This window comes from Strix aluco, chromosome 2 (assembly GCF_031877795.1).
Source record: "Strix aluco isolate bStrAlu1 chromosome 2, bStrAlu1.hap1, whole genome shotgun sequence".
Classification (NCBI taxonomy): Eukaryota; Metazoa; Chordata; class Aves; order Strigiformes; family Strigidae; genus Strix; species Strix aluco.
The window spans coordinates 128,195,738-128,217,747 of NC_133932.1; the positions used below are offsets into that span (position 1 = coordinate 128,195,738).

Below are 22,010 nucleotides of genomic sequence, written 5' to 3' on the forward strand. Positions count from 1 at the left end.
CTCTTGCCTCCAAGGTTAAAAGGGAGTGCGGTCCTGGTGAGTCTCCATACTCCCTAGATGATTATACAATCAAATCTTAAAAAAAACCCAACCCTCCAACCATACAATGTAGTACAATCAAAATTCAAGGAAGCTGATTAACGATTCTAACAAGGAAGATTCAAACATACCCAATTAACCAATTAATGCTTAATATAGCAACAATTGCCTCAAGTCTCTTGCCACTTTCTTCATTTGTTGACCTAAAGTGACATTAACACAATAGCACCAAGTCCAATCACATTCTTCTGAATGCTGCCAATTTCACAAGATTCATTCGCCACCACCATGTCGTCATCCAAGTCTGGATTGTCCATATGGATTCCCATGGCAAGCAGGATGCCAAAGTCATCTGTTCCTCCAAGATCCTAACAAAAAAAACAGAACTAGGCCTTGGATCAGAACCTGGGCATCAACTTAAAAATCAGTAATTATCTATTGGGCACTAATATGGTGAGTTCTTCCACCTTTCCCTAAGGCTTTCCAAGCATGTCAACAATGCCCATTAGCCTGAGGACAGGATGGGGTGTGCAAACCCCCTAGATTTTACCAAGGTCATAGGCACAATGCCAACTGAGGGCAACTTCACCATGACAGGTTGGCCTGCATTTTCACGGGGAACTGGCCCTTATGATTGTCAAATATAGGAGCATCATCACCTGATAATCCCATAGGACTAAATGCTCATATTTTTGGGTTCACATAATGTCCCTAGCGGTTATTAACAATAGAAACTGCTTGTGCCAACCTTATATCCCAGTTAGGTCATGAAACATTGGCATTTCTCTTGATCAAGACATTAATTCTCTCAACCATGCCATTAGTTTGAGGGTAATATGGTGTATGAAACACCCACTTGATGCCTTGTGTGCCCACTCCTGGGGGGGGGGGGGTGTGTCCAGAGATCTTAACCCCTTCGCAGGTTTTAGCGTGCTTTTGAGCCAGTGATAGCAAGCAATTGTCAGCGAAAGACATGCAAATATAAATTGCCCGCCCTCCCAGGTGGGAGCAAAGCCATCTCTGCTTCTGACAAAAAAACACAAAGAACCGGTCCCAGACATGGTGAATGCGCTCCTGCAGGCCGAGCCCAGCCCAGCCAGGCCCTGCAGCTGACAAAGGGCCGGGATGGGCATTAAGCCGCCCATAATCGGCTGTTAATTGCCACCTTTTGTTTGGTTTGCCGACTGGCTACACCCCAGGGGAATGTGTAGGATTTATAATATTTTTTCAGTATCATGAATCACCTCGAAAATACCCTGTTTGGCAGCAGTTGGCGATGGATACTGAGAGACACAGGTAACTTCTGTCCCCCTAACTCCAAAACTCTGCACTCTGCCATCTGGGAAACACCACTGTTTCCCTGCCAAAACATCAAACCCTAATATACTTCTTTTGTTCTCGAGCTCTGCCCTCCAGCAATTGCACCAACATGAGATCTGACCAGTAGCTTGCCCATGTAATATTGCTCGGGGTACCCCAGTGCCCGCGCCTTCCGCCAAAGAGGATTCCTGCCCGAATCATCAAACCGACCTCACTTATCCCGGCGCGGTTTAAACTCTCTACCAGGAGGCTGCTGGGGGGGTGCAGTTTCCAATTGACTGGCCGAACCCTCCAGATTCCATCTTCACCTCCCTGCCCCCGTCACTCCAGCCCATCTCTCGCCCAGCAGCAGCACGCGAGGGGCGGGGGGGTTCGCTGGTCCCATTCAATAGCTCTTTGCACCCTTTCTCTCAGGGACTGGACATGGATCTTTAAGGCACCCGGGAGCCCTCTAATATGAGCTCTAAGGTGGCCGGGATCCACCGAGGCGGCAAGCGGTATCCCATACCCCCTGTCTCACCCGCCGCCTGAATGCCAGCCGCCTTTTGTACTCCCTCCGCCAGCCCCTTCACCTTAATGTTAGCAGGTTCCCCCCTCTCCTTAGGGGCGACCCCCCAGCCCAGTAAGCCACTCCAGATGTTACCAACTGGTTACCCACTGGTCCATCACTTAAAAACACTCTGGGACCCCAGAAACCTCCCGCCTCGTCATCACTCAACAGAATTCCGTCCCCCTCCCCCGTTAAAGAAACTCTCCACAAACACTTGGTTTCAGTTTCACCCGATTTACGCTAATATTTAACCTGAAGCTCACTAAGCTCAGGTCCCATCAGGGAGTTGTGCAGACAGAGGTTTGGGGGTTCCCACCTTGTGGACCTGTATGCCTTTCTGTTTTCCTGAGAGGTCACACATGTCTTTCCTGCAATTCCTTTATTTCGTCCGAGCCACTTTCATCAGACTCTCCCCAAATATCTTCATCCCATTCCTCAAGTCTACACTTGGAATTAACTTTCGAATCTGAACAAAACTAGGAGGCTTTTTTGCTCATGCCAGCATAACTTCAATGTTTTTTTTTAATAGCCACCTTCTCTCTCGTAAGAGTTCTGTCTTTAAATGATCGATTTCCAACCACTCCTCTAAGGCATTTCTCTCCACTATTACAAAATAATCTTGCGCCTGAATGAAGCAGGCACCTAGTATGGCACACATTTGTCCTTCACTTCTGCTATTCCACCAACTTCCCCAGCTTTGTTCCAACTTTCTCGCAACTTCCACCCGATCAAACAACCTCTCCTTCGCCCATTGTACATCTGGGGGAGAAGGGGCACAACTATATTTCTGTAATAACTCCTCTATCGACATCCTGCTGACTACGCCAATTGTTACAGAGGCTCCCAAATGAGCAACCAACCACCAAAAATAAAAAATTAATTATTAACACAATTAACTAGCTCTCCATAAATTACAGGTTCGAATGTCTATGAGAGGAGAACAGAGCAACTTTCTAGGGTTTAAGCAACCCAAAACACAGAACAAAGCCCCACTCCCTGGGGTTTAACGGCAACCCAAAACACTCTAACACTCACCTGACAAGTGAGGGCTCTCAACCTCGAGAACCTGCTCAGGGCAGCGTCCTGACCCAAGGCACCTCGAGGAGTTTCCTTGGGCAGCGTCCTGACCCCAGGGGAGAGTCCTCAACCACAGCTGCTGCTCCAGGGGACAAGCTCCAAATGGCTCCCCCAGGGGACTCCATTTATACCCAGGCCAAATCTGACCTGTAGTCAATAGCGGCTCCCATTGGCCAAAGGCCCCAACTACTGCGAGGCCCTGAGAACAAAGGCAGTCAGGAGCTGCTGCCCTTCAGCAGCCAAGAAGCTTTCATGTGCACCTGCCACAATGTGACCACTGTCTATGCATTTGTAGTCAGCCTGTGAGCCTAGAGAGAAGGGGGCTGTAGGAGCAGGTACCTGTGATCTGGAGGTATGTGAAATGCATGGGTGTGTTTTTCTTTAGCTTAACAGATCAACTTGTATGGTGACCGATTCAGGCTATCCAGAAAGCATGCAGGGTTTTTTGCAGCCAGTGTGCTTCTGTGTGAGAAGGAACCATCCTCTTGAATAAAATATTTTTGTTGCCTACTGGAAACAAGTATTTGAAAATACTCAGCAAGGGCTGAGTCCTGAAGTTATGCTCTGAATCCTATATAAATACCTAGTCCTCAGGCAGATTATCATTTATCAGACTGCAGATGACAAGGATGATCTGATATTTGCAAAACCAAAGCCCAGTCAGGCTGAATTCTGTGAACTGGGATGGTTTGAAAATGTAAAAAGAAAAGCTAGGTCTGTTTCATCCATTTCTCAGATTTGCCAGGACTAGATACTACGTATGTATATGGCTATATGTAAGAAGCTGTCCTTAATGATTGTTCTTTCAGAAACTTGGGATCTTCCCCAGGTAGCCCCTGCATGCCCGTCTCTGCTGACAGCTCGATAAATTCAGTGTTGCCATGGCTGGTAGCAGAGCACACGTTTTGTTCCAGCTTTGCAGGGCCTCAGGACTTGCCAAGCTTACATTGTCTGAACTCTTTCACAGAATCACAGAATCATCTAGGTTGGAAAAGACCTTGAAGATCATCTAGTCCAAAAGTTAACCTAGCACTGACAGATCCCAACTACACCATATCCCAAAGTGCTATGTCAACCCTACTCTTAAACACCTCCAGGGATGGGGACTCCACCACCTCCCTGGGCAGCCCATTCCAACGCCTAACTACCCGTTCTGTAAAGAAATGCTTCCTAATATCCAGTCTAAACCTTCCCTGGCGCAACTTGAGGCCATTCCCTCTTGTCTTATTGCTCATTATTTGGTTAAAGAGACTCATCCCCAGCTCTCTGCAACCTCCTTTCAGGTAGCTGTAGAGGGCGATGACATCTCCCCTCAGCCTTCTCTTCTCCAGACTAAACAACCCCAGTTCCCTCAGCCGCTCCTCGTACAACATGTGCTCCAGACCCTGCACCAGCTTCGTTGCCCTTCTCTGGACACGCTCGAGTAATTCAATGTCATTTTTGGAGTGAAGGGGCCCAAAACCGAACACAGTAATCGAGGTGCGGCCTCACCAGTGCCGAGTACAGGGGTAAGATCCCTTCCCTGTCCCTGCTGGCCACGCTATTTCTGATGCAAGCCAGGATACCATTGGCCTTCTTGGCCACCTGGGCACACTGCTGGCTCATGTTCAGCCAGCTGTCAATCAACATCCCCAGGTCCCTCTCTGACTGGCAGCTCTCCAGCCACTCCTCCCCAAGCCTGTAGCGCTGCTGGGCGTTGTTGTGGCCCAAGTGCAGCACCCGGCATTTGGCCTTATTGAAGCTCCTACAGTTGGCCTCAGCCCATCGCTCCAGCCTGTCCAGGTCTCTCTGCAGAGCCTCCCTACCCTCGAGCAGATCAACACTCCCACCCAACTTGGTGTCATCTGCAAACTTACTGAGGGTGCACTCGATCCCCTCGTCTAGATCATCAATAAAGATGTTAAACAGGAGTGGCCCCAAAACCAAGCCCTGGGGGACACCACTCATGACCGGCCGCCAACTAGATTTAACTCTGTTCACCACAACTCTTTGGGCCCAGCCATCCAGCCAGTTGTTTACCCAACAAAGTGTGTGCTCATCCAAGCCTCGAGCAACCAGTTTTGCCAGGAGAATGCTGTGGGAAATGGTGTCAAAGGCCTTACTGAAGTCAAGGTAAACTATATCCACAGCCTTTCCCTCATCCAATAAGCAGGTCACCCTGTTGTAGAAGGAGATCAGGTTTGTCAAGCAGGACCTGACTTTCATAAACCCATGCTGACTGGGCCTGATCATCTCGTTGTCCCTTGTATGTTGTGTGATGGTACTCAGGATGAGCTGCTCCAGAGCTTTGCCTGCCCAGAGCTTTGTTTTAGCTTGTTTGGCTGTTACAAGTTTTCACATGACCAGGTGGCTATTGCCTTATTTGTTTTACCTTTGTTTCTCCTTTTATAGTTGTATGGTATAACCGTATTTTTAATATAGATACTAGTACCAAGCCGTTTTTCTGTGTAGAACAATGGATTTATGATTCTAGCATCACATTGCAGAGGAATACCAGCCTGATACAAGCAGAGGCCTTGAAGACTGGGGCATGGGATGTGGTGTAGAGGACCATGGGCATGAGATGGTTAGAGAAGGGGCACAGGATGATACCGGTGACCCCAGCAAGATAAACATCTCATAATCATTTTAACTGCTTTGTTATTGAAAGGTTTGTCTGTAATAGTATTATTTGGTTTTTCTTTTTCTGTAACTAATAGCGACTGAACATTCTTTGATCACACAGTTAAGATTTCAAGTATACTAACAATGAACTTGGCTTTACTTATAAATTATGTCTCCTTCTGCCTGTAATAAGACAGGCAGGATGTTTGTTTTACTCCTCTGCCATTGCAACGGGCAACACGACGTAAGTGCCCACAGTTTTTCAAGGCTAATTCTGTCTGAGCTGTGGGCTGAAGACGATGTTTTAGAGCAGGCGGGAGGTGCCAGGGCATGCGGGCTCAAGTCGAAAATGGCAACATGGCTTGGGAGATATAGAGAGCTGAGGAAGCAAAAACTGCTTCAGGAGGGGGGTGCTGGTTCCAGGAATATCTGAAGGCATGAGTGATCTCAGCGGGAGCTGAATCTTTCAGTGCTCAGTGTTTGCAGCTGACCGTGTTGCCCTGGCCTGGTGTCCTACTGCTTATGGTTACGTAAGGGTGTGTTGTCACAACAGTCACTGTATCCAGCAACTGTGGCTTGAGTTTCCTTCTGAAAATGCAGCCAAGTTTGGAGGTAGAGTGGATGGCAGCATCAGGAATGAGTCAGCAGCTTACTGTCAGCAAGCTAGCAAAGCACATCTGGGGAAGGTGCCATGTAAACATAGCAAGTCTATTCTTATCTGATACCCTTCTGTGAAATGCTTTTCCTATTATCACCTCTCCTGTTCTTTCCCTTTATGGAAGGTTGTAATGTGTTTGCAGTTTACTTGAACCACGTCCAGCCCTCCTGCATGAAGTTTCTAACAAACCAGTCCTCCTTCTCCTCCTCCTCCATTCTTTGAGCTCCCCAAGCTCATCCAGAAAATGGATGTGCCTTACAGGTTGAGTTAAAAAATAGCTTGTAGATTTTCTTGGATATAAGAAGATGTTTAAAGGTGTAGGATCCATCAGGGCAAACACTGTGCTGACACTGACAGGAGCTGCCTTGACTTCACAGACTATAACTGGCACAAGCAAATACAGAAGCAATCCATAGGACAGACAGCTCCTAAACCATTTAGACTTTCTAAGTTCCTCCTGCTGACGCTGATTAACAGAAGTAACTGCTGATCGTGAGTTAGAGCTCAACTTTAATACATCATAGACTTGCAGCTAAATTACAGGATTAAACAGTAGCCACTCTTGCTTGGTTGGAGTTGCTTTTAGTCACAGTGGTGAAATGGAAACCGTCTTTTGTGTTAAAAAAAGGCTGCTCACTAAATTCAGCTCCTGCTGGTTTCTCTAGGGACAATTTCTGTGTAGCAGGTGTTGCTCAGTGAGGGACATAGCACTTTGGTTTGGCTTGGAAGAGAACAGCATAGCAGAAGCAAGATTTCTGTATTTCATTTAATTAGTGTTGTCTTCTCTGCTTTGCCGTAGGGAAGTCCATGACGTTCACCATCATTCAGGTCTCTTAACGGCACTCTTAACTGTATGTTAAAAATCCCATGAATGGAAATAGAGGAATTTAGAGTAAGAGAGAAAAAATGGGCCATGCTGGTTATATCCTATTCCTCCCAGCTGCAGAGAGGAGGTCCCCACTTGCTTTTGATGCTGTATCCCCTGGAGATTTCAGCTCTGCCTCCTTGAGGGTTTCTACAGCATTGCCTGGGTGGTGCAGAAAGTCCTCAGTGATTTTCAGACCCAGTCAGGGTCTTCCAGAATCTCATCTTGCTGCTGTTTTCCTTAGAAATAATGTGGGGTCACTGCAGTAGGTCTCTGCAGATGCTGCACAGCACCTCTTACCCTCTGAATGACACCACCACAGGATAAACTCTTTGCTCTCAGGCAATTTTGTTTTGTAAAAAGACCTGTGATTGACATACTTAACCATTATTTTCATTTAAAGAGGAAAACTAGCAACGGTTTAAAGATACATTTTATTAATTTTCATGGGTTTCAGTCAAGTGCACACCAACAGAGGACCACCAGCAGCACTCAAAGAGCTGTCTATTCAGTGGAAGGCACAATGAGAGAGTGCAAAGTACTGTCTTTCCAAATAATCTCTCCATGACAAATGCATAAAGCAAGGAATGAAGCAGGTATGTTTTAATCCCTTCACATTATGTTTTAATTTCCAAGTGCTTTAGGGCCTTCTGAATGAAAGGTTGCATCTGGCTCATGAGGCATGAGCACTCCTTGCATGGGTCTGATCCTTTTTTAACCCATTTCAAGCTCCTGTACACAACCCCTACACCAGCTCCTGTAGCAGTGTACTTCACCAGATAATCACATGTAGTGTGAGTAATCCCTTTGTTTTAAACCTGCTGTGTGGTATTGTATTAGGCCGCATGGACAGGAACAGCAATAGTTGCTCCACACAAGGAAAGGGTTCCAGGTCACTGAGGGCTGCTGGCCAGGTGTTCAGGTCCTCTTCTGTTGCAAAATACTATGCAGTCAGTAGAGTTCACATTCTCTTGGCCCTTATGAACATGCAGAGATTATTTTATAGGTTATCTGTAGAAGGACAGAATAACAGAAATCACGTCTGCGGAAAAGTCAGTGTACAGCACCAGTACCGATTGTGATCATCTGCTTGATGGGCTGATTGACTGCTTTAGGACCTTTCTCTTGCAATGTCATTCCCTTAATAGATACACTGAGTTACACAGTGTGTTTTATTTTTATCACTGTTGTAAAAGAATGCAATTTTATATCAGCTGAGGCAATTTAAAAGTTTGACCTGGACTTGACAAACTGCTTTGGCTGAACCAAAAAACCAGACAAATCCAAATGTCCTGTTCTAACACCTGAACTGTATAATTACTGAGATTTATGAAACTTCTGCAGCTGGTGTACTTGTATTTCAGTCATCGAGATATTGGGATAGGGAAATTTTCATTTCGTTGCTCCACAGAGGCAGTCCCTTGATGCATGAGTCAACTTTGGGAAGGGTTGCTCAATTACAGGGTGTTGAGAGAAGCACTGGCATCACTTAATGTCAAATCTTAATTGTCAAAAGTTTTGAATTAGTCCGAGTTTTTATTAAGCTTAAGTTCTGCAGAGCATTTTTTAGGTGGTTCTATTTATTGACTGATTGAAAAACACAGCAGAATAACTATTTTAAGTTACCACCATTTTTGGTGCAAATGAATGAGTAACTGGATTGTATTTATCATGTACTCAGTGCAGAATGGAGCATGTAGCTTATCTCCACTTTCCAGCCATCACTAAATTGACCAAGTGTTCCAGCTTCCTTTCCAAAGGCAAACCAAAGGTATTTAAGAGAATCTGAAATAAACCTCCTGGCCCTGTCCCTTTGAAACTGATTTTCTAAGGAGACAATTGGCAAACCACATATCCAAGTGATATTTGGTTCATCAAAGTTTAATTTTGCCGAATTATTTTGCAGCTCCAGTCTAGGCTGAAGGGTCTGTTTCTCCCAGCTGTATGATTCACAGATTGCTTCAGCCATGTTGAGTGAATGAACTGGGAAAATTGAACTGGGGAAGGACAGAGTAGGTGGTCCAATGCTATCCATTTGTAAGGAGACCCTGAAAAATCCCCCCACATTTTGAAATTATGGGCAGGTAGAGCTACACAAATACAGCAGCCTTTGGGCTGGGAGACAGCAGTAGCTGCTTGGTTGCCCATCTATAGGAAATGAAATACTACTGATTAAAGCAGGGGAGGCAATCTCTGCTCTCAGTAACTGATCCTTTCAATGCCAAAAATGTGTGACTTTATGGAAATCAATTAGTATAAGCCATTTATAAGTGGTTTGGTTTCCTTATTTATAAGGGTTTGGGTATCGCTCTCCCTCAGTAGAACTTTACAGAGAGGAACAGATATAGATTTAAGCTATTTTGTATACTTCTTGGGATGCAGTGGGTCATGATGAATTGTACATTCATACAGAATTATCAATTAAGTTGAGAAGAGGCACAAAGCAATCGATGCCAGCTGTGCATTCAGCCTGATTTGAGCTGTAATTTATTCTTACAGCTTCAAACTGCACATGGAAACAAAAAGAGATAATGTTCTTTTGCAGCAGCAGGGTAATGGCACAGAACTTCAAAGGCCAACTACCACTGAAAAAATATGTTTACTGGTGAAACATTTGTTCACTGGATTATACTGTTAAAGAGATTTCTGTAAATGAAGGAGGAAGCACGCTTTGTCAGATATTTCATTTTTATGTGGAAATTCCTTGTTTGCCTTATCTTCTGATGATCCTGCAGCAGCAGCTGCTGACGGATGCAAAGCTGGCTGCTCTTCACAAGGAAGAGGCACTAGTGGCTTTTTTCTGTTATCCAGATATCCTAACCCTTCCCTGGGGGCACATTCAGTTACTGCCCATTGCAGTTAACATAAAGCTATGGTGGAGCAGGAGTAGTGGGTGATTTAGGAAAAGGGAAGAAAACCCAGTGCAGTTACGTACCAGTCACTGTTCACAAGGTATCTCATCCTTCAGCAACACCTTAAGCTACAGATGTGGAGATGAACAACTTAGTAACTGTGAGTGGCCCCAGTTAGGTAGAAGTAAAGCCAACAACAAAAATGTAGTTATTGTTCTGGTGTCCTCAGCATTGTTTACTCATGTCACATGTGCTTGCTGACAAGGTCAGTTAAGCACTACTTTTTCCAACAGAAGAGGTAAAGTATGGACTGTGGAAGTGTAATTTTCTCCTCATGTGCCTAAGGCTTGATTTGTGAACAGTAAATTCTGAGCACAATATCCATAGGTCCTTCATCTTTCAGAAAGGCTTATTGGAAGTGCTGCCAGTGAAAGCCTCTCTTCTTGGTGGCATATACCCCCAAAACAATTTCCCAAAAGACTGAACTATGGTAATTTCTGGTTCCCTTGACTGAATTCAAGGCATCTGAGATGAGAACAACTCCTTCTGTAGCCTAGTAATTGTCCTGTTCCTCTAATTCTGTCTTTTTTAGTACCACATCTGTTCTATTCTCCATAAAACAAAAAGGATTTTATTCCCACAACCTGGTGAAATTTATAGTTGCAAGAAAAAATGTAGTATATTTTACATAAGAGAAGAAATTGGTTATTATCAGCTCCCACAAACTGGAATGTGATTTAATAAAATTCTAGTAATTTTATTAGTTGCAAAGCATATAGATGAAAAGTACATTTAAAGGACAAATGAAGCAAGAATCAATTTTTTTACAAATTAAACAGTTTTTTACAATTACCCTTCTCATGCATTTTAGTTTCTCTTTGAATGTAAAAGCAGCTCCTGATGGGAAACTTTCTTCAGGTCTTACCCAAAGATGGAATAACCTCAAGCTCCATGCCAATAGTGACAATGTCCTCCAGCTCCCTCAACTGGAAGAAGACATCTGCATGGAAGAGAACTCCTGGGAAAAAGTAGGAAAAAAAGCTGCCAGGGGTCTGCTATCAGTGAAAGTGCCAAAAGGAGCAGGGATGTCAGCTTTTAGTTATCCCCAAAAATCTTCATTTTCCAAGGTGTAAATAAAGGAGGGAGTTGCACAGTGTCTTTCAGAGGGATGGGCGCTCACTGCCCTAGAAAATGCTTTTGGATTTCTGCATATAAGCAGCTGTTTTCTCTGATTATCAAGAATGGCTAGTACTGCTTTGGCAATCAGCAGGAGGGCCAGAATTTTTTTTTCAGGGAAAGAAATCAAATCAGTATCATGAGCATTTACCAGTCCTGCAGAATAGATTCTAAAATATAGAGATGCCTTTGGTGTCTTATATTATAAAAGTAATTGTCAGAACAAGAAACATGCATGTGCTGAGGAGTGTTATATTTTTTCTCCTGAAATGTGTGCTGTTGATCACTGCTACAGGCAAGTTTTACAGGTATCTTGGCAAACAACTGGGTTTGTAATTGTACATCCAAAATAGCAAGTCTCAAAATTGGCAGATCTTTCAGAAAACTCTAATTGGGAACTGATTCTTCCTTTGCCCCACCCTCCTCACCCCCAGATTTGCTTCCATCTAGGGTTGTTCTTAAAGCTACAGTTTTGTCAGTATCAGAGAAGCGGTAATTTCTAGCTCAGGAGTTCTTTAATACACAGCTGCTGCTCACCCTACCAGTACACTTGCGTTCATTCAGGAGGCTGGAGGCTCAGATACGTCAGGCAGCCAGGAGAGACTGGGACACTGTCATAGCCTGACTGCACTGCATTTCAGACTCTGCTGTTTGAGCTTTTCACAGCCATCATCCTATGCTACTTCTTTCAGTGTCCCTGCTGCTGCCTGCACAGTGAAGGCTGCAATGGAAATCTGCCTCTTTACTTCTTCCCAGGCTTCATGCTGATCTGCTTTGCTTTCAATATCAAACATGGCATCATAGATCCCCGGGAAGGACTCTCCAGCATACTTGTTGTGACTGCTTGGAGCAAAGATGACATGTCTGTGGGGAAAGAAGAAAAAAGTGTAGGCATACTAAATAAAAGTAACCATTAATGGGGGGCGGTGTTCACTGTAGGGAACTGGATGTGTGCTACATAAAGCAGCTATGAATCCTGTGAAGATCAGAACTTACTAATACACAGGAAATCTAGCTGGACCCATCTTTAAAAGAACAGGAGGAAGCAGCCCCAAGGACAAAATTGATGGGAAAGGGCACAGCTTTAGACCAGGTAGCCTTCTCCTTGGGACAAGATGATGCATTTGTCTAATTAGGAAAGAAACCATGTTAAATTTTTTGAAAATGGGAGCTCGACAAACCTGTTGAACTAACGTGGCAGTCTGGAACAAGGAATAAAATTAGTTATGGGTGTACAATGAGAAATGGAATAGAAAGCTCAAAAATAACTAAGCAGCTATCTGGGAAAGGAATGTAAAAAGAGGGAAAAAAAATCTATGGGAGAGTTTTTGAGAAGAGCGTGAATTCTTCAAAGAAGAAGTGATCAAAGTATCAATTTTATCTGTTGGTGGGGTTTTTTTCTTAAATAATGAATAGTTGCAGATCTGCTTTTAAATTGATTTTGTTCATGTGAAGCATCAAAGCGCATTTGTAGCTTGTGAAAGAGTCCTACCAAATCAAAATAAACACTAAAACTACATTAATAAGTGCAAGCAAGTAAAAAAAAAAAAAAATTAAAAATCCAGACAGCTCTAAATGATACCTAACATCCAACAAGAAGAACTGTAGAAAACAACCATTTCATTCTTCCAAAAGTGTGAACGACAGTTTATCCTAGGAGGATGGAAGTGTGATTCTCAATTTTACCTGCCTGAGGGACTTCTGGCTTGGTGTGAAAGCCAATGATCAATGAGTCAGATATATCCAGTCATTAGGAAAAGGGGGATATGGAGAGTAAAGTGAGGTAGTCACACACCTGACACTGGAAGATAGCTTTTTGTCAAGTGTTACTAATAAATGCACTAGGCTTCTATAAAGGGTGTGGTGCACCAAACTTTCTCCAGGCCCATGTGCTGTAGAGAGAAAACTTCAGGAATAACTAGTTAATGATTTAAGCTAATAGGAGCATCTATAGAAGCAGCCAAAGCTGACACAGATGGGACTCTGCAGCACACCTTATGGGCCTTTATCTATCCTGTGCTGAAAGGTCTCTCTCCAAGCTCTCTCTTCTGGACTTCTCTCTTCACCTGACCCTCACTACACATCTGTTCTTATCCTCTTCTCCCTTTACTCTGCCCTTGTTTCTCCTTTCTTTTCAATACAGTCGATTCTTCACTCAATCCTCACTTTGTACAGGTTTAAAAGAGCAAGTGGTAACAGAAGAACACACCTGTAAGTGACAGTCACAAAGTATGATGGCTAATAAAAACAGAATGCCAGACCTAAGAAGAGGAACTAGACTGGTACAGCCAAGGAGTTCTTGTTGGGGGTTATAAACAAATTCAGCTACTCACTGGATTGTACCTAAACCAATCTGTTGAACTGTAATTCCTATACGAGGCCTATATAGCAATTCAACTGACCACTCAGGGAGGGGCTCACCTGCAAAAAATACAGTGCCTTAGACAGGCAGGTCAAAAAACTTGTTACCTCACCTGTAAAACTTCCTTCCTGGTAAGCCAAGAGGATCAATGAAAGCTCTTTCTATAAACATCAGCTGATCATTCATGATTCGCACTGCGACTGGACTGCAAATAATGGAGACAGAGCCATTTCACACAATAAAGAAGCATGACTGCCCAGTTTCATTTAAACACCTTTCCTCTGCTTTGGACAGTAAAAAAAGTGACAAAGATGGTCTACAGTTTGCAAAAAGATGAGGTTTTGCAAATGGAGATATTCAATACATGTAATATTAATGCATTGGGATTTCTGTGTTAGAAAACTCAACTACAGGATTTCACACTATGAAAAATAAAATGGAAGACTTTCTGAGAGTATCAGACACTTGCTTAGCATTAAATGGAACTAGAAAGATCCCACTTAACAGAAGGGAGGGGAAGGCTGAGATTTAGGTCAAGATGAAGATAGCTAGATTTTAGTGTCCATCCATAAGCCAAGCGTTACCCATAAGCCAAGTGTCCAAACTTCTGCTCTGATCTATACATAGTAACATAGTATGGATGGGATTCAGTTGCCTAAACACAACTATCTGGTACCATACGAGGTGCCTAGGAGCATCTGGCCTCCAGTCACTGAACTCCGAGGGCATGTGAGTCCCATAGGGCCCTTATATTTGCAAGCGTCATATCTTAGATACTCTGAAGCATCATCCTGCTCCTTGAGATGTGCTGCCAGTACAAATGCTGGCATCACCTACAACACTCAAGTGTAGGTGTCTAAATACAGAGCTCAGTCCAACTTTAACTTTCACTGTTACCTGCCTTTCCATGTATTACAATGATTTGGATGACAAGCTGATACTAGCAATAAGCTCTATAACTGACACTATTCATTATGGGAAGCAGAATTCATTTTAGCAGATGTCTCAGAGTTCAAGGGTTCTGTTCTACACTAATCAAAGAAACTCATTGTGAAGTCATTGGAAAGAAAAAACTGCCACCCTGGGTACTGAAGGCAGATATACATATATATAAAAAAATTTTTTTTTCAGACTTACTCTTTCTTGTCAACTTGTTCAAGTCTCCTGTGAAATTCAGCAGCAGCCTTTGAGAAGTTCACCACAGCAGAAAAAAGAGGATCTAGAAAAGGAAGGACTTTGTGAACAACTTCAGAGTATCTGCTGAGCCCAATATACATTTCAGTTGCCCAGTTGGAGGAAAACTACATTTGGTTTGCTGATATAATTGCATTATTTTTGTTGTCTTTCCATAATCCATTAGTTTCCCTAGTGCAGACTTTAAAAAGCTGCACTACTAGCAATAATAGACAAAGACTTTGTGCAGTGAGGCCAACAATAAAGCAGAATGCTTGATATAGCTTCACAAGTATACATGTTCCCTCTGCCTGGCAAGGAAAAGACTGTCTGGCATTGCAAATGGAGAACTCTGAATTTTCCTTTTTAACAAAGGGATGCACTGCAGCATTTAGCTATAAAAAGCCTGACTTACATCAAAAATACCCGCTCTTCCAGCAGGCTGTGGAAAGACAGCAGGATTTCCCTCTTGGGACATAATGTCCTATTCCTATCATAACAGAAGAGTGTGATACGTATATTGAATGGAATTAGGTGAGGCATAAAAGACACAACTCGTGGAATACAGTGACAAACAAGTGACAAACAAGGTAAGTGACAGCCAAGCCCCGTCCTTGCTCCACACATGCACTGGAGGTACAGCACAGGGGTTGTCTCTGCCACGGCCCTGCAAGCCGTGCCACAGCACTGCTGCTCAAACCCCAGGGTTGGGCTGGTAGTGCCTGACTGTGTGCAGGCAGGCTGACAAGTAAGCCAGTTGCTTTTTCCTACTCTGTCCCTGGCAGTACATCCAAGCCATGTGGAATAACTTAGTCAAAGAAGAAGTAGGCCTTTCTTTTTAATGAAGCAGCAGGCCTCGCTTTTAATGACAATATCAGCTGTGGTCATTTTCCTGTGGAAGGGTCTATTTAATACAGACCTGGGAAAAGTATCAGTCTATGCAGCTAATTTTTGTAGAATAAGTAACAGGTGGGTGTTATGAGGAGAACAACTTCTAGCCTTACCAAAACTCAACTCAATTTCAAAGAAGGAAGGTTTAAAACTTGAATATTTTGCCCACAAATTTCAGAAAACCTTAGATAAAGCAGAGTATCCTCTCTTTGATCGTACAGGAATATGGGACATAAGATTAGGTCATCTCCTATATCCAGTCCTCCGTGGGCAACTATGGCCCTTCACTGTTTATAAATGTTTCACACTCTTTTAGTGTGATAGGCTTTCTGTAGTTAGATTTATCACAGTATTTAGTGTGATAGGCTTTTCGTTCCCAGGCCTCCTATTGAAAGCTGTCCTGCAGTCTCATTTGCTCTTCTATTTCTAGCAAACATGTATTCATCACCAGCCTACACTTGCCTTTTCTTGTATTAATATTTTTGTTTAGTTTACATAATTAGAGGCACAGATTTTATGTATGCAAGCTGTACACGAACTGCAGTATAGACAGACCCATGACAACTTGTCCACAGCTGTGGCAATAGTTATAAATTTGCTGGAGGACAGAGCTCTGCCATGCTGACATCATGGCTATATCATGGCAACAGACTATATTTCAGAAGCAGGAGGAGGGAATTTAAGAGGAAAAAAAGAAAGATCATCTGAAAATATGTAAGAGAATTTGTGTTCATGTTCACTAGATATTCAGTGTTGTCAATGCTGGTTATTTTAGAAAATACCACTTTTTTTTTTTTTTTTTTTTTTTTATCCCCTGCAAACCTTAGTTCTTGATAGCATATGACTACAAGTATGTATTTTATGAAAAAAGGTTTACAGCCTTCACTGTTGCAGAAGAATAGCTGAAACGTGAATCCAAGGGCAGATAAAAACCTTAAGCTATTATTCTGAAGGACAATTATGTGACTTATTCAGGCTTAATATTTTTCTGACACTCAGTGTCATCAATAGGCAATTCTATGAAAATATTGAGTGAAATTAATTTTAATTCTCTCAGTATTGCCTACAACTTTTAATGTACTCTCGTGCAGTAGAATAAATAAAAATTAGAAATTGTAGTTTTATTCAAGAAATCATTTAAAACTTATCAGGCATCAGAGAAGAGCCATGAAAATATTGAAAAGACTGAAAAACATGCCTTGTAAAAAAATGGTCGAAATGACACTTCTATAAAGTTATTAAGGAGAGGATTAAGTGATATTTTGGGGAAAAAAAAGCTTAAAGAAAGATTGCTTCTAGAATCTAGGAACAAAAATAGGTGAATTGGTCAGAAGATAGTTTGGGCAACTTCTAATCTGAAATGAGAAAGAAACTCAAACAATGAAAATAAATGATTTAACAGAAATTTTGGTAAATGTTCTATACTGCAAAAAGAAATTCCAGATTTGATGTTTCCTTACAAGAAATGCTGCAGTAAACACAGGAACATATTGAAATAAATCCTTGTGATATGTAAAATCTCAGATCAGATGATCCATCACACAAGGCTTCCTCTGTCTCGAGTGGCCTTTTTACAAAAAAGGGTGTCTTTTCAAAATAGTCAAGAATTTTTCACCTAAACCATTACATGAAGTTTTAAATGTCATTTTTAATCTTCCCCAAATGAGGATTCAATTTGAGTTTCACTGGATCTCCATCTCTTTCTAATGTTTCACTGGATCTCCAAAAAGCTATTTTATGTCTCTAAACCATGGGTCCATCAGATAGCGAGTGATTAGGACTGACTGAAAATACTCCATGGTCCAGAAACACAAGGGATGAATGAGGCAAGAATTAAAAAAGGAGAGAGGGAAAATTACTGTGGAAGCTATCGTAGCCTGGGATCCAGAGCACTCTGCTGCTTCAGACCTGTTTTATATGCTTCATTGCAATGTGTTCAGGTGCTCAGCAAATGGATGTGTTTGTGCAGAAGAGTTAGAGAAATGCTTCTGTGGCCTAAAAGTGGTAGTCAGGCCCTGAGACAAATGGTAAGCAAGTTTCCCAGGGTAAAATGAAGTCTTTGGCTAAGGAGGAACGAGCACCTGTGTCTCTCAAGTTCCAGGCAGTTACCATAAACATTTAACTTGGCTTCACTTTTAAGCAAGAAACTGAGAAGCAGGCTGATATATCTGTTCTGCGTTTGAGGTCCATGACTGCTCATGAGCACTGTCTTAATACCCATAATTAATAATATGCATGAAAATTGTTATAATCCTCTTATCTAGAGAATAATGTGTTAAATCTGTGGTATGTTTAGAAGAAAAAATAGAGGCTTTTTATTATGATGGCAGAATTGAAAGAGGAAAGTAAGGAATTCAGTTTTGGAGCTATAACAGATATAACGTGTCCCTGCATGATTCTAATTAATGCACTTAAGAAATAGTCTTGTGGATATTACTCACCGAAGGATACTTTGTAAGGTTTCAGCTGTTCTTCATGTTTCTTGGCCAATTTATAAATTCTATTGCTATATCCTTTTAAGGCTTCTCCATAATCTCTACAGTCGAATGGAATGACCTGGGAATCTGCCAGTTCATAAACCAATTTGCCTCGTAACTGGGCAATTGTTAGCTGTTTCTTGAAGGTAGGGTCATAAAATTTTTCCACTAACTCAAAGGTCTCATACACAGTGTGATAAACAGGATAATTGCTGAATTTGTCTGCTTTCTGAAAAAGAGCAAGCAAATTTGTCAGTGTCCTGTATTCTAACTGCAGTTAAGGGATGCATTGATCACTTAAGGACTATGATGTTTTGCACAGTTTCCAAATCAAAAAAGCTATTTGCTACAAAACACAATTTACTACCCTTCCATTTTTGTGTGCTCATTTTAAGAAACTAAAACAACCTGAATCCATGGACTGTTGCACAAGATTAAGTGAGCAGGCTTCCTTCTCTCTAATTACACAGACCTGCCTTCAGTTCCCTTGTACAGAGGTTGCCTTCACTAGAAGTGAAAACAGATTGGGGTTTTGGATAGAAGTCCTCGATCATGGTCCCCTTTCATCTTGTGTAGTTATTTCTGAACACAATCAAGGATGATTTGTATATTACTGGGCCTACTAGTAGTATAGTGGAATCAAATATACACCTCCAATCAGATTCTATAAATACGTTCCTGTGAACTTGACAGTCTATAGAATATCACACCACTGCAACATGTTTTATTCTCCAAACATTTAGGTTTCTTGCTAAATTAAGAAATGGCACTGATATACAAACCAGTCAAAGATTCTTTGAAGCTTTTTTATTAATCATTAATAAATATTTTTAAAAGATGACTGCTCAGCACTATCAAACTAACTTCTTCAAGCAATCTGGAAGACTTACCCTGTTCTTGGTATAACGGACTCTGCCTGACGCAATTCCCAGTCGCTGAAAGTAAGCTTCAAAATCACTGCCTGATCCTAGTTTGTTTATTCTACACGTAGGAAAGACAACATCTTAGTAAGAGCACTTATTGTATAGTATGGTAGTAATGTATGAAAAATGCAAATTTTTCAAAGAAATGGAGGTGATTTCCTCTGGAGGACACATCAGGGAGACTAGTAAGATCAGACACTAGATGAGTGGCAAGCTTAATTACGCTAACTGATTTTATTTCACCACACTAATTCAGTACCCAATATTTCTAGGAAGATCTTTTAAAGGTAACAATCCGGATTATGGCACTGACCACATTTTTTAAAAAAGAGTACACATTATGCACAAAAGCCATAAAATTGCATCAGACATGTCTCTGCAATATTAAAACATTAATCATCTATTTCCAGACTAATATGAATTGGGCAGCGATATACGTAAAGACAGATGTGTTTATATACTTAACATATTCCACAGTAGAATCAAAGACTGATAAATAATTTCCTCTGCAGAAGACACAATTAGCTTTTGTTACTTACGAGTAAATATTGCCATCTGCTGGGTTGGTGTGGTAAGACAGAGGAAAAGATAAAAACATGTAATAGTCTAAGTACTTTCAAATATTTATTTAAGTTTTATATTAAGTTTAAGGTTTATATGTCTAGCCTGGTGAATTATTGGTGTTTCTCAGCTAAAAACCAAAAAAGTTTCTTCTGTTCCAGCTAAAGTTCTTCTGTTAGTATAAATTTCTGCAAGGAACTATTTGTATCAACTGAGAAAGATCAGCTCTGGTAGCTTTTTCAGAAGGAAGAAGTCTCAGTGAGTCTAATGAATCTAACTAGAGCCTGCAAGATAGGGTGCTGAACTCTTTGATCAACTCACACAAAGGGGCAGTTCTATTTACCTTACAAGAGTAATGCCACATTGCGAATAAGATTTAGCCCCGTGAGTCACAGGTTCAAAGAGTGTTTTGGAGTTTTAATACCTTCAAATATGAAGCTTTAATACCCTCAGATATTGATTTGTAATGTATTACATTTACATCCATTGTATAAACAAAGAATAAGTATCACGAGCTTTTTAATTATCGCTCTAGGCAGTTTCTTTCAACTGAACATTTGCTTGTCCTGACAATTTTGATGTTATCTCATCTAGTAGGATGACTAAACTATATTTTGAACTCTTTCCCTGCCCTGCTCTTTTTTGATTGCTTTCCAAATTGCTTTTCTGCTAATAAAAGGCCTTTAAAAATTGTGAGGGTTCATTTTACAGCAGGCATAGATGTCAACATCATTAAAAAAAAAAGTCATAACATTTTATTTTATTTTACTTTAAAAGATATTGCTAGAAACTCACCTTGTATTAAAAGGTTTTGTACTGCTGTCATCAATAGCACATCTTGAAAAATTCTGGGGAGTAGCCATGATATGATGAAAATATTGGGAAAGATAAAACAGATTAAGAACTTACCTGGGATAGCTATTATTTTCAGTTGCAGGGTCTTTGTCAAGCCAACTGTCATAGAGAGACTTATTTTCATAACCCTCATCAGGGCTTAAAATCTGGAGAGGAAAATATAATCTCATTGGAAGTACCTCTAACTCAATTCATTATCAAAGGAGACCTTTATGGCTATCTGCATCATTCTTAATCAACAGCTCTGCTGCATGCAGGGAAGTACACATACACTATTTGCATTTGTTACATACATTTATGGATCCCAACCATGAAAAGCATCTCACAGACACTTGGAACCAACCACAGACAGTGCAGAAGAGCAGGTTAAAAGCTCAAGGACACTGGCTGGAGCTCATCCACTTCTGGGGGAAGTGGATCCTGGGGATTTCTAGGACTTCTTACCAGCTTATAGCACTGTGTATGTAAACACACTACAGCATATATAACACTATGGAGTTCCTCCAGCAGCCAGGATGCCCCAGCTGCTTTCCTTTGAGCAGGCAAGGGGAGATGACAGCCCTAACCCTATGGACGTTTGCCCCACACAGCAACAATATTTTCTCAACAGTGTCTGCCTGAAACTTCACTGCTTTTTGTAGAGAAAGAGTACAAAAGACTTGTGCTAGAAGGGTCAAAACCAGTCATTGACTATATTGTAGCAGTGCCAAGGGGTCTCAACCAAGACTGGAGAACCATTGCGGAAGACACAGTATGTACAAATGTAGGTCCCACCCTTACCTTAAAACAATCAAAAAACTGTGTAACCGGGGTGGAAAAGTTAGGTATTAGTACAGTCATCATGCAGCCAAGAAAACTATGAAAGAGTATAATATTAGTTGACAAAGCTCTTAAAAAATCTGTGGCAGAGGTAAAAATAAATCAAGACTCTGCCTCTCATCTCCATCTACACTTTAACAATCCTAATAGACATGGGTCTTTAAATATAAGATTGGCTATGATGTGGAGAGGATTGCGATTTTTTTTTTTTTTCCCCAAAAAACAAAGCATAAATGTTCATGGCTAGATACATGGTCCCACATTATTATTGAGACTTAAATTTTGCACTGAAAAATAGACAGTCTCCAAATTGAAAATCCAAGAGTTCTGACCTTGGAGATTATGTCAGCAGCTAGCAGAAAAATAACAACTTTGTGAAGTAACTGCTTGGCTGCTGTCATCTTCAGGGCACTTCGGTCAAGTTCTAGGGCTAAATTGAAAATGGCACATTAATAAGAGCAAGCTGAACTCTGACATATGGGAGTAAAAGTACTCCATGCTTTGGCAGAGATGCTGTTCTGGCAGCTCTGGTAATGTAAAAGCCATTGGCCAGCTTTTTCATACAACACTGAGAGCCTAGCAGTAAAACATATTATTTGTCCTGACTTAGATCCAAACTGTGAATGAGCATAAGCTTACTGCTACCTCAAGGGAAGATGCAGAGTTCATTAAGTATAAATACAAAGTAAGAAGTGATGATCAGAAAAGGGGAATTGGAGTTAAACTGTTGCAGACACTGGCTGGTAGTGACCAATTGTCTAAAGCCTGGCAGTAGAGCAGGGCCAAAAAAGACTGTCAACAGCTAACT

At 41.6% G+C, this 22,010-nt stretch overlaps 1 protein-coding gene across 6 annotated transcripts in view; it reads right to left on the reverse strand.

The window, feature by feature from the left end:
- Positions 1-7,901: 7,901 nt before the first annotated feature.
- LOC141919866 (N-acetylated-alpha-linked acidic dipeptidase 2-like) overlaps positions 7,902-22,010 on the reverse strand; it is a 54,162-nt gene continuing 40,053 nt past the window's right edge. For 4 of the 6 annotated variants that reach the window (XM_074816302.1, XM_074816301.1, XM_074816299.1 and 1 more), the window contains 6 exons: positions 20,438-20,529; positions 18,935-19,025; positions 18,009-18,273; positions 14,641-14,722; positions 13,616-13,708; positions 10,697-12,005 (listed from right to left, as the gene is read on the reverse strand). In XM_074816302.1, the coding sequence (XP_074672403.1) occupies positions 11,816-12,005; positions 13,616-13,708; positions 14,641-14,722; positions 18,009-18,273; positions 18,935-19,025; positions 20,438-20,529 (813 nt within the window). In that variant the 3' untranslated portion in view covers positions 10,697-11,815. Of the gene's footprint in view, positions 8,125-10,696; positions 12,006-13,615; positions 13,709-14,640; positions 14,723-18,008; positions 18,274-18,934; positions 19,026-20,437; positions 20,530-22,010 lie in introns of those variants that run through there. The other 2 variants (XM_074816303.1, XM_074816300.1) reach the window with 2 other exon arrangements.